General features: G+C 45.6%; 1 protein-coding gene across 4 annotated transcripts; it reads left to right on the top strand.

Moving 5' to 3' along the window:
* The first annotated feature begins 461 nt into the window (after positions 1-461).
* Positions 462-12256, top strand: LOC127591410 (ceramide transfer protein-like). Of its 4 annotated transcripts, none has more exons than XM_052051558.1 (17): positions 462-946; positions 2812-2946; positions 5111-5227; positions 5528-5593; positions 7005-7112; positions 7245-7380; positions 7904-7990; positions 8066-8223; positions 8987-9079; positions 9168-9251; positions 9408-9500; positions 9584-9679; positions 9794-9926; positions 10008-10078; positions 10208-10336; positions 10421-10550; positions 10815-12256. In XM_052051558.1, exons 1-17 carry the CDS (start codon positions 836-838, stop codon positions 10940-10942), a joined length of 1875 nt encoding a protein of 624 aa, XP_051907518.1. In that variant the 5' UTR covers positions 462-835; the 3' UTR covers positions 10943-12256. The 4 variants fall into 4 exon arrangements, with proteins under 4 accessions (XP_051907518.1, XP_051907517.1, XP_051907520.1 ...); XM_052051557.1 differs by having other exon boundaries at positions 463-946; positions 7242-7380; XM_052051560.1 differs by lacking the exon at positions 5528-5593 and having other exon boundaries at positions 464-946.
* The last annotated feature ends 116 nt before the right edge of the window (positions 12257-12372 follow it).

Below are 12372 nucleotides of genomic sequence, written 5' to 3'. Positions count from 1 at the left end.
TTGCGGGAACTGCAAGTTGTCGTCTCACTTTTGATATCACTATTAAAAACACACACCAAAGACAACAATAATAATAACAACAAAAACCGAAAACACAAAATAAAGCATTATAAAATATATTTCACAATCATTTGGACGATTCAGAATTCACATACTGAACAAATTTAGCAACTATATTGAATCAGGATATTATGATTTTATTAGCATCCTCCATAGCCATTGCTCCAGTAGCATTAGAGCCGATAGTTATGGCCCGTGCGTTCATAATACAGGTACAGTCAAATATAAAACAAGGTTTACTGTATTCATTTTCATTTGTTTATTAATTTTTATATCGCTGTGACACTGGTTGATTTGAGTTTGGGGATTTCCATGCCGCGTGTTTGGCTTCTAAATAGGTCTCCCTTTTCTATTTCCAGTGCCATCGACACAAGAGGGCAGAGCCTACCTCTCAATTTCAGGAAGAGCTTCGATGACGTCACGGCAGCCAGCGCCCCACTGAGCTGTGGCCACACGCACGCGCGTCCTGACGCAGGCACGCGCAACACGAGTTGGAGCACGCGTCGGTGAGAGAAGAGGAAGAAAAACGGTAAAGGCGAGACATCAAGTCAAGATATGGCGTAACAGCGGACGTAGGCGGTCATAAATTGCATCTTCTGAACGACACGGAAGGATTTACGTCCGAGACCGTCATTTATTTCTTTTTTCATTTTATTTTTAAAGGCGGCATTTTGTTCTTTTCCATCACCGACATGATTTAGTGAGCTGTTGCCCCTATTTCACGTCCGGAATTAGTGTTAGTAGCCCACCGTAGCGTGCTAACACCACCGCCGACATGTCAGACAACCAGAGCTGGAACTCGTCGGGTTCCGAAGAGGATTCGGAGCCCAGAGAGGAGACCGGGAACTTGGTGGGCGTCGGCGTGTTCAGCGGGGTCCTCAGCAAGGTAAGTCGTCGTGGTGTCATTTCCTCCATGGTTTGATTTAAAACGTTGCAATGTAGCTTTATGTGTATCGTATTAAAATGGCAACAGTTGTTTACTTAAGAGCTAGTTATTTGTGTTATTTTAAGAGCACAAAAGCAGCAAGAAAGTTTAAGTTTTTGGTAAGCATATCGTAGAAAGTAAAGTTCAACAACCACAACAAACCACCGTGAGAACTTGATTTAAAAATACCTTACTGTAGCTCCATTAGACGCCTTACTTCGAATAAGCATCTCCAGTCCAATTCTGTTTGAGAATATCCCAAATAACTGGGTAGCAGTTCTTCCCTTCTCAAATTGTTGACATTTTACGACTGAACCATCAGTGTTTTGTGCTGGTAAGGAGCTTTATGCATTCCTGCTCCAAGGCCATGTTAAACGGCCTAACCCATGACAATGCCAACTCAAATTAATACAGTCATACATTGTATTATGGCAGTGCTGTAAATGCAAACGTAAATAAAGCTAACTTCAGAAGACCACTCAATGCATTCTTCTAAGTGACGGAAACACACGCACTCACACGGTATTCAAATCATCACATCCATCCAGTGGAGTACATAAATACACCACTTCCCCCGCCCCTGGGCCTCTACCTGAAACTTACTGAATTGGCAGTTGTACACATACACACATTTGGGGTGAAACGATTACTTTTATTCGTGAGCTTATGTGCATTAGTTGTCGCCACCGGTCTTGAAACAGATTGTGCGCTGGCCTGCTAGCCATACACATTGTGAGATTATGTGCACATTCACATGGGGAGGAGCTCACCTGCTCCACGGTGGCACAGGCAAAGTCCACCATACGTCACTGAGGCCTCGCCGGGGGGGATTAATGAGACTGTAGCTGGCAGACAGTTACACACGCCTGCTACAGTTGGTTTTATATCTGGTAATAAGTATGGTGATAAAAATTAAAAATTTTAGAAAACCTTTACTTACTGCACAGGCTGATTATTTTGAGTAACTTGTCATGTTCCATGCAAAAAAATAAAAATAAAACAACTATCCCCATGTCGAAGACGCATAATATAGAAAAAAGAGGTGGTTACAGAGCTATGACTTTATTGGTGCCACTGTGTGTGTGTCCAGTTTGTGGCACGAGCAAATTTCGGATACTCATCCATTTGGGATGAAAAAAAATGTGAAACACTTAAGGTACAGTGACATCCTCGTGTGTGGACAGGGAGGGCCACAGTCGATGATGCAATTGCAGTCATTTGAATGGGACAAATGGTGGAAGACAAAAATACAAAATGAGAAGTCTTGCAAGAAGCTGCGGAAGTGTATTTACTTCAGTATTTGCCTGGTAAAATTAAAACCTCATGTTTGGGTTGAATCCTTTCAGCTCCAAAATGACAGAAAAACAACTCTTGAATTACTAAAAACCTATTCATCATATTCAGAAATTGGTATTCTTTAGTTGCTAACATACAGTATATCTTTCTGCCCCAGAGCAAATTTATTGACGCTGTCATTGATTAAAATGGTACACTGGTAGCCGTGGCTCTCGGCAACACAACCATCATTCAAACAGCCTTTTAATACTTCACAAAAGCAAATGACTGTCTTACATCACATTACCAAGGGTTTTTTGTTGAAGTTCTCAGAGCCATGAGTGACGCAGTAAATAAAATGATTTGGTGGCAAAACCGTGTATTATGCATCGATGAGTCTGCCCCCAATATGCCTGAGTGCGCGCAAAACAACGGCTCATATCTTGTAAAACTTGAAAGTTGGGTCGCTTGTGTCTCGAGGCACCTGTAGGTTGAAAATGTCGAGTCGACGCATGTGGGGTTCATGACGGGGCTTCTCTTGCTCCCCGCAGTGGACCAACTACATCCACGGATGGCAGGACCGCTGGGTGGTGCTGAAGAACAACACGCTCAGCTACTACAAATCGCAGGATGAAACTGAGTACGGTTGCCGTGGCTCGTTGTGCCTCAGCAAGGCCGTTGTCACGGTGAGTGCCCCCGACCCCCAACATACACTTCGGCCACATGCAATGTGTTTACCACAGGCATAGCGCAAGCTGCTGACTGGTGAGCCTCTTTTTGCGTCAGGTCCAGACACTGTCAGCGGGTTTCACAGATTAAAATTCCTCATGTAATCTTGCTTAAATCAAAGGGACTTGGCCAGACCTAATTTCAAAACGCAAATTTTTGGTGGGTTTTCCCACTCGCATAGTTGACAAGTTTGCCCCATATGTTTGCCGTGTCACTTTGCCTGCTTGTACTTCAAACCTCTTATTAAATATTTTTGAAAATCTGATTTAAGGACAATTAATCCTTCAATCCGTCTTTCAGAGGTCTTAAAAATGCCAAAGAGGGCTCATAATGATTAGGAGCTTATCTACATGTTCATTAAGAAGTTTCGTTTACCAAATGAAAGGCCTTCATGGTGAAATAGTTGACATTGTTTCTGTCTCTCATGTTCTTTAGTCAAATTTCAGAGCGCACATTAGGCAAATTGTTGTAAATCAACGACCGTCCAATATACTTTAGGGTGTTGCGACTTTGCGATCGGCTTCTTGTGGAAGAGAAGCCGAGAGTGGGGGCAAAAAGTGAATGCCCGTCAAAACAACAAAAAACATTTTCACACACGGAGGCACCGTTTTATGCACTAAACTTCAAACAATTAGGTTAGCAGACGGCTAGGTCTTTAAAAAGGCCGCAGACACAAACATAGGATATTTTCTTTGGAAAACATGTTGATGGTCATAAATCACTCTTATTAATCTTCTAAACTGTCTTCTGTGCCTTCTTTACGAGCACAGATACCTCATGTGTTCAAAAAATGTGAATCAAATGTCGAGCATTCACCGAACGGTTCTCATTTCCTGAATCCCCGTCGGACAACGCTGACTCGGCGAAGTCAGCTGAGAAACTTTAGCCCATTGTTCCACACGTACACGCGGTCCAAATATGTGTCCCATGGTCCGCCCGTGGCCAACACGTCGTCTTTATCACCAGACATCCTGAGTAGAGAATGTCTTGCGGCAGCACACTCGCCCCCTCCAGTCAGTCACACTTGGATCGCAAAGATTCATCTGTGACTTTTCACCACGTTTGGTGACATTGCCCTCGTACAAGCAAACAAATGCAGAGTTGCAGCACATGGTCCCGTGTGCTGGACAACCCTTTTGTTGACTTTAAGTGTATTTGCACAGCTTCGGCCCTCCTTGGCCAATGTAAATATTCACCTACGTGTCGAGCACTCGCTCGTTTGCCAGGTCTCATTCCAACGCGGGGAGAACAGCGCTTCTACCTTTGCATGATCAGGTGTTTCTCAAGTAAACAGACTAATCCAGGGAAAGATAGTCAGGGGTTGCCTGTCAAGGGAGGTCGGCATGGAGGCTGGATCAAGTGTGTGAAAGGAAGAGTTGCTACAAGGAGGAAATGTAACTCGTGACTTCCTTTTACACAAGTTCAGTTGTCATGGAGGAGGATCCACGATCACATGCTCTGCGTTGTTACATCTCGTCTTCCTTCTCGCTTTCACGGTCAACGCTTGCTAAAAGTGGAGTCACGCTTCCTCTTCTTGGGGGCTGTTTATACCAGGTTCAAAAGTTGGGTTTCAAGTCCGTATCATGGTATGAATTTAAGATTTAAAGCATGGCCTAGGTATGAAAATTACGGTTCTGAGTTAGGGTTTCACATGAGGGATTCAAGCCAGCGATCGGAGTGATGGTCTGGGCCACTATCTTGTATCCATAATGGAAAAATGTTGTGAAGTGCTTGTCCCATTAAAACTCTTTTAACCGCTGTTAATCTTGACGGCGTTTGAAGTGGAAGAATCAATAAATTGTCATCGTAACGCCATCGGTCACACTTAAAAGGATCAATAATACATGCACTGAATTAAACCCTCACACATTGCATTATGCATGACAAGCACATGTGATGTGCGCGCACACACACACACACACACACACACACACACAGAGCAGCCTCTTGCTTTGATTGTCGACACAGCTGTTTGAACACGCTACGAGCAGGCCGTCACGTCCCTCCCCGGCGCGTGTTTATTCAGCTTTTCTTTCATTTCTGTGCATGTGTTCTTTAGCGGCCGACGGCCATAACGAGCCAGGCAAACATCACAGCAATGTTTTCTTTTTCTTTTCGCAGCCCCACGAGTTTGACGAGTGCAGGCTGGACATCAGCGTCAACGACAGCGTGTGGTACCTGAGGGCCCAGGACCCCGAGCACAGGCGACTCTGGATCGACTCCATCGAGCTGCACAGGGTCAGCCGTGAGCTCTTTGCCTTTCGCACAATCGCCATGAAAGTCCCAGTAGAGTGAAACCAAATATGCCTTTTGAATTTGACGCACCATAGAGGAGAGAGCAAATTTGATCCGATATATAAAATGAGCCTTCCACCTTTCTCACCCTGACGTGCTCACACTCATGGCCAATGCCGACGCGCTCTAAAAAGGATGAAAACAAATCTCTGAATTCACTTTACAGCATCTTTTGGAGTGTGTGAGTGTGTGCTTATCGTTGTGCGTGTGTGTGTGCGCGTGCGTGCGTTGTGTTTTGATCAGCGTGTCAGAGAGGGGACGAGAGACAACGGAAGAGTCCAGGCTATGATTTTCATCCCTCCACCACTGGTGCGTTTAGGGATCTGTGTGTATGTTTGTGTGTGTGTGTATAGCACTAACACTTAGCAGAGTGAAAAAGTTTGACCGCAAGGAGCCATGAGGAAGTCTCTATAACTTCCTCTTTGAATGTCACAACACAGTGTCAATTTTCATTCAATTCTCCAAAGTGTGCTGAGAATTTGCCGTGTACATGCCAAATCAGCTCTGACTGAAACGCATTACAATTGGGGAAAATCATAGCGCATAATAGAATAACAATACTTAACTATGGGATAAGTGGTGTCAAAAGTAGCTCAGTGTATGTTTATTAAGGTGAGTGGGGTTTTTTTTTGCAGTGACATTGCCAAAAACCGCCTTGCATGCCTGTTAACAGTGATTTTGCAAGCCCAAGGGGAAGTGTACATAAGATGAGGAGAACGTCATTCACTTGAGCTTAGTTTTGGGAAATCCCCCTCGACCCATTCAACAGTCCCCTCCCCCCCTCTCCTGACCATCCCGAGGAAGCGTCACGGGGACATGACTCACCCTCGTGCACATCCACTCAACACACACATTTTAGCTGTCATTCCAGCCACAGTGAGTCACCGGTAAAAAACTTCCTTCCCTCCAAACCCCCAAATTACTCTCCAGACCACCGCCGAGTCACCCTGGAAACACAACACAAGTTACACGATGCAACTGTCGGGATTCCGCCTGATACAGTATATTCGCGCCACTGAGCTATAAGGAGATAAAGTAGCACAACAATCAGTTCTGCTGGACAAGCCGCTTCCCCTCGTTTGATTACGTCCTCCTTATCACACAAAATAGCTTGGTGGCACATGGAGCAGCCTCGCGCACGTAGCGCACTCATCACATCTGAGCTGATTAATGGGCGCGTGCGTGCTCTGGGCTCTAGAGACCGAAATCTACCAGCAGAGTTAACTCCTGGTCATTGACCTGTAGTTACCTTTGCCATGTGTGGTGGGGGGAATGGAGAAGAGGGGACTGCGGGGGCGCGAGCTGGGTCTGTGCTGCTCCCTGGTGGCGCACCAAAGAAGTGTTTATTAAAAAGGTGGGGACAAAACATTTCTTTCCATGATTGCAAGACATGTCATGCCGGATGTAAGCAGTTTTCCGTCTGTTGGGCCAAGGCGCATATTTCACGTGAAAAAAAAGTTTTAAAAAAAAGGGTCTGACGTGACAGTCAGTGTATGGACAGGGGCTTTGCACTGGCATGGCTGCTGGGAGTGCCTCGTTGTCTCGACATGAAAAATCCCAGCAACGATCAAGTGGAATACAGAATATTTTTGCAGCTTATGTTGTTCTGTAGGCATAGGAAACACACTCTCAAAACTAGCATCCATTTTTTTTCCGGGTCATAGAAGTACAATATTATTCGAAATTGTATAATTTGACGGTCGTGTCTTCTCCTCACTAGGCCGATCCCGGCTACGGTTCCGAATCCAGCCTTCGGCGACACGGCTCCATGCTGTCGCTCACTTCGGCCACCAGCGGCTACTCGGCCACATCCACTTCCTCTTTCAAGGTGACAACGATAACCCGTCCTCCCTTAGACACGTCACCCAATGAACTGAACATGCAATTAGTCAAATATGATATATATTCCTGTTCTATGTTGAATTTGCTCATTCCAACATGGCTGCCTTTTTTCTAGAAGGGTCACAGCCTGAGGGAGAAGCTGGCGGAGATGGAGACATTCCGAGACATCTTGTGCCGACAGGTGGACACGCTGCAGAGATACTTTGACGGCTGTGCAGACGCCGTGTCCAAGGACGAACTGCAGAGAGACAAGAGTAAGCCGACGTCGTCCAAAGTTATCGATCTAAGGCCGTCAAACACCGTACGCTGTAATAGTCCCGATTCACCCGTTTGTGACACACAACATTTGTTAGATTAAAATGAGGATATTACCCGGTGATGGGCAGTTGGGGCAATGAGTGAAATCTTGACTTTTGGAAAAACACGCTAAACCGGTACTCGGCCCATGCCGACCGACTTCTGACAAACCGCCGTCTCGATGCGTTGGGGTTTACTGTAATCGGAGACGGTGTTTGTTGGAATCCACAGTTCTTACTTGATAAGTGCAGTTTTGTGGTATTGGAGCCACCGTGTGTGTGTGTGTGTGAGTGTGCGTGAGAACATTCTCGCATGGCCGCCTGCGATCGTCACGCTTTTTGTTCCCATCCCCGCTCCCCCTCACCCTCGCGCCATCCTCAAGATGAAACTGCAGCATTGTCACCCCAGTCTGACGGCCTCAGACCCTTTTGTGTGTGTCAGTCATTGTGCGTGTGGGATGACAGCCTGTTTTTGTTTCAGTCGTGGAGGACGATGAGGACGATTTTCCCAGCACCCGCACCGACGGAGAGTTTCTTCACAACAGCAGCAACAGCGCCAAAGACAAACGTAAGTCAAGCAAAGAAGTCATTTCACTCCCGTCCACGCGCTGAAGCTGACGTTTGGCTTGTGGTGGCCGCACAGTTTTCCACTGCTCCAATCCGAAGGCGGTGAACGGCATCGACTTCAAAGGCGAGGCCATCACGTTCAAGGCCACCACCGCCGGCATCCTCGCCACTCTGTCGCACTGCATCGACCTGATGGTCAAGCGAGAGGACAGCTGGCAAAAAAGGCTGGACAAGGTAGAGCGACACTTGCTCTTAAAGGCTCACTTATCCTGACAGCGTGCGCTCGGGGGGGGGGGGGGGGGGGGGGGTTGTCGGCGCTTAGTGTCGAGGAAGTAGAGTCCATCCATCCATCCATCCATCTTCCGTACCGCTTGATCCTCACTAGGGTCGCGGGGGGTGCTGGAGCCCATCCCAGCCGTCTCCGGGCAGTAGGCAGGGGACACCCTGAATCGGTTGCCAGCCAATCTCAGGGCACACAGAGACGAACAACCATCCGCACTCACACTCACACCTAGGGACAATTTAGAGTGTTCACTCAGCCTGCCACGCATGTTTTTTTGGAATGTGGGAGGAAACCGGAGCACCCGGAGAAAACCCACGCAGGCCCAGGGAGAACATGCAAACTCCACACAGGGAGGCCGGAGCTGGAATCGAACCCGGTACCTCTGCACTGTGAAGCCGACGTGCTAACCACTGGACTACCGGGCCGCCCGGAAGTAGAGTCGAAATCGATCAATTGACGTCGTTGAACTCCATCATAGAAATGCAAAACACACACTGACATTTGGACACTGAAAGCCACACTTGTCAATTTACAACACTGACAAAAGTCAAGACTGAGACATGTTGTTTAATTGCCTTTGAAGCATATGTTTATGAAACAGTTTTTTTTTAAATGGCAACATGTTAAGGGATAATACTGTGCGATCATTTAATGAAAGTTTTGATGTTGAAAGTGTGTGGGGGTTGCTCTTTTAATGTGCAAACGCGGCTGCAGGAGATGGAAAAAAGAAGAAGAATCGAGGAAAGCTACAAATCGGCTCTCAACGACCTGAAGAAAAAGTCCCACTTTGGAGGTCCAGATTATGAGGCGAGACCATCGAAGAAGTTGTCAATTTTTATTTTAGTTTGTTTTAGTCATGGGCTCACGTGTTGACACGTCTTCCTGTCACCGCCAGGAGGGTCCAAACAGCCTCATCAACGAAGAGGAGTTCTTCGACGCGGTCGAAGCCGCTCTCGACCGCCAGGACAAAATTGAACAGGTGCTGCCAGTTGTGTTCTGTCGCGGGAAAAACGTTGACCCTTTTGTAGACAAGAGCGTAGGCAACGTAAATCCTCACAGTGATCAGCTTCCTCGTGCAAATGGCACTTATTTACTTTCAGTGTTTTTCTTTGTTTTTTTCCTTTGTGTGTTCTAGTGTCAGACGGAGAAGACCAAAATCCAGAGATCGAGTCCACTTCCACCAGCAGACTGCTTCTCCAGCTCGGGCTCTCACAGATTATCCGAGCAGGTTATCTACCCGTCTGTCTTTCCGTCCCTTCTGCACATCTCCACGGTGTAAAATGTCAATCATTTCCGCTTCCTCACTCGCAGGTGGAGGAGATGGTGCAGAGTCACATGACCTACTCACTCCAGGACGTCGGCGGCGACGCTAACTGGCAGCTGGTAGTGGAGGAAGGCGAGATGAAGGTACGTCGCCGTGACAGTCAAATTATTATTTCCCCACAGGAAATAAATGATAAAGTAGAAAACCTGTTCGATCACCAAAAAAAGTCGAATAGCGCTTTTTCTCGATGCATGCAGGTTTACAGGAGGGAAGTGGAGGAAAACGGCATCGTACTGGACCCTCTGAAGGCCACGCACTCGGTGAAGGGTGTGACGGGACACGAGGTGTGCCACTACTTCTGGGACACGGCCTACCGCAACGACTGGGAGAGTATGTCCGTTTTCAATAGCAGAAGTTCCCGGTATGCTTCGGTTCGTCTCATTGTGACATCGCTTTCCGCCTCTCCCTTAGCCACCATTGAGAACTTCAACATCGTAGAGACGCTATCGGAGAATGCTGTCATTGTCTATCAGACACACAAGGTACGACCACGCCTCAATTCTACTGTGACAAATTCTGTGGGCCAGTAATAATATGGTTTAAAAAAAATTGAAATATTCATTTATTGTCGATGCCTAAAATCCAATTGAGTAACCAACGTGCGCTTTCAGAGGGTGTGGCCCGCCTCCCAGCGTGACGTTCTGTACCTATCGGCCATGCGCAAGATGGTGGCCAGCAACGAGAGCGACCCCGACACGTGGCTGGTGTGCAACTTCTCCGTGGACCACCACGATGCGCAGGTGAGTGGGGAGGCGCCAAGGGGGCCACGCATGTATCCACCCTGTGTTTGATTTTTTTTTTTTTTTTAACTCTATTTATTTTAGCCGAGCAGCCGCTGTGTTCGAGCCAAGATCAACATCGCCATGATCTGCCAGACTTTGGTCAGTCCACCAGAGGGCAACAAGGAGATCAGCAGAGACAACGTGCTTTGTAAAATCACTTATGTGGCCAATGGTGGGTCACAAACACAACCTTGTGTACTATGTTAGGATGTTTCTAGCCGTTATTTCCATTGAGTATTCATAAAGTAAAATTCTTGAAATGCCACCTCATTTCTTGGGAAGTGGGAATTTTTCTTAGAAATAAATAAATGTTCTTTCTTGTTTTACTTGGGTGGGGGAAGTAACTTTTTCCTCAAAAATATACAACTTTGTTTTGTTTTTTAAAGTATAAATTTGTTGCAAATTTGAAAAATGCAAATGTTTGTCTTTTGTGCAGTGAATCCCGGAGGCTGGGCGCCAGCCTCGGTGTTGCGGGCGGTGGCCAAGAGAGAGTACCCCAAGTTCCTGAAGCGCTTCACCTCTTACGTACAAGAGAAGACCGCCGGCAAGCCAATCTTGTTCTGATCCTCTCTTGCAACGTTACATCGTTATTGTTCCAAGTCATGTTGAGGCCGCACTGGAGAGGATTAAAAAAAAAAAAAAAAAAAGATTACCATTTACTGTAGTGGTAGTCTTTCTTTTTTTTTTTTTTTCCTTATCACTGTGAGCCGAATACTGCTTGGTGTTATTGTCATTCAGCAGAATTCCTTCCCAGCTGCCAATCCGCTCCAGCAACTTTTCAAATTGCCCAGTACCTCAATGCAAATTGCATTAAAGTGATGTGTACGTATGTTCTATAAGTACAGTGTAAGAAGCTCTAAGAGACTTTATCTTTGCTATTAGACTGTTTTAGACTTGCAGCTTTCTTTGCTACATGGTCAGATGATTTGTTTACTTGTTTCAAGAACACTGAGGGGACCGCCGTGATGAACGGAAGACCCCTATGACGTAAAATGCTAATCCCGCTCATGAATGCGCCTGATTTCCAGCGCACAAGGCGGGACCAGGCCACCTAAATTTTGAAGCGTGTCGTATAGGCTTTTTTGTTGTCGTCTTGACGAAGTGGAGCCCAAAATGCCTTCATGGGTTAGTTCGAGGGGAGGTTGCAAGAATTCGACACCTGTGATGTCAACGGACAAGTGCCCATGTCCTGTATAGAGAAGTTTTTTTACAAACTGCATTGTTATAATGTTCGATTGACTTCTTGACTCCAATGAAGCACTTTACTAATTCATTTGTTTGTGCGTTTTTACCCTGCTGTTATGTTGATGGTTAAATTGACCGATCTATTTCAAATATTTTTCCTCTCATTTGTTTCTAAAAGAATAACCCACATCTTTTTTAAAGCTATAATTTGCCAAAAATCTCAGAGGTTATACAAACTTGATTTTTTTTTTCTTGCAAAAATCAGGCGTCTTTCTTTTTTCCTCAAAATAGATGCAATTGTTTTCTACAAAGAGCTTTTTTTCTCCTCAATAAATACTTTTCTATACTTTTCTCAAAACCCCTGTTATAAATTGTCAGACAATCTAATTGACCCATTTGCTTTTTAAAAACAATTATTCAATTGACTTCACATGAGACTTAACAGTTGTGTAAAGTGGAGAATGGCCCACATAACAGCAAGATGTTGGGATGGTTTGGATCCACATTTCGAGATAAGTTGCTCAATGATGACCTATCGTCTGGCACATCATTTCTAAATGTTTGCTAGATGTTTGCTGGTTAAATGTACTTGGAGTACATGCACTGTATATAGTTTATGCATACTAATGCTTTGCTAACTTAAAAGTACTCTTGCCAGATTTCCCTGTGGAGAAATAAAAATGTTTGACCAACGCTGAACAATGTTATTTCATGTTTTAAAAAATACAAGAAAACTACATTGCTTCTAAACTCAAAATAATGTGTTTTAAAGAAAATTCTCACCTTGTCAGTATTACTGTCACCCATGT

This window comes from Hippocampus zosterae, chromosome 18 (genome assembly GCF_025434085.1).
Source record: "Hippocampus zosterae strain Florida chromosome 18, ASM2543408v3, whole genome shotgun sequence".
NCBI classification, from domain to species: domain Eukaryota; kingdom Metazoa; phylum Chordata; class Actinopteri; order Syngnathiformes; family Syngnathidae; genus Hippocampus; species Hippocampus zosterae.
Note: the sequence above shows the minus strand (reverse complement) of the source record. Positions and strands in the feature narration are given on the sequence as shown.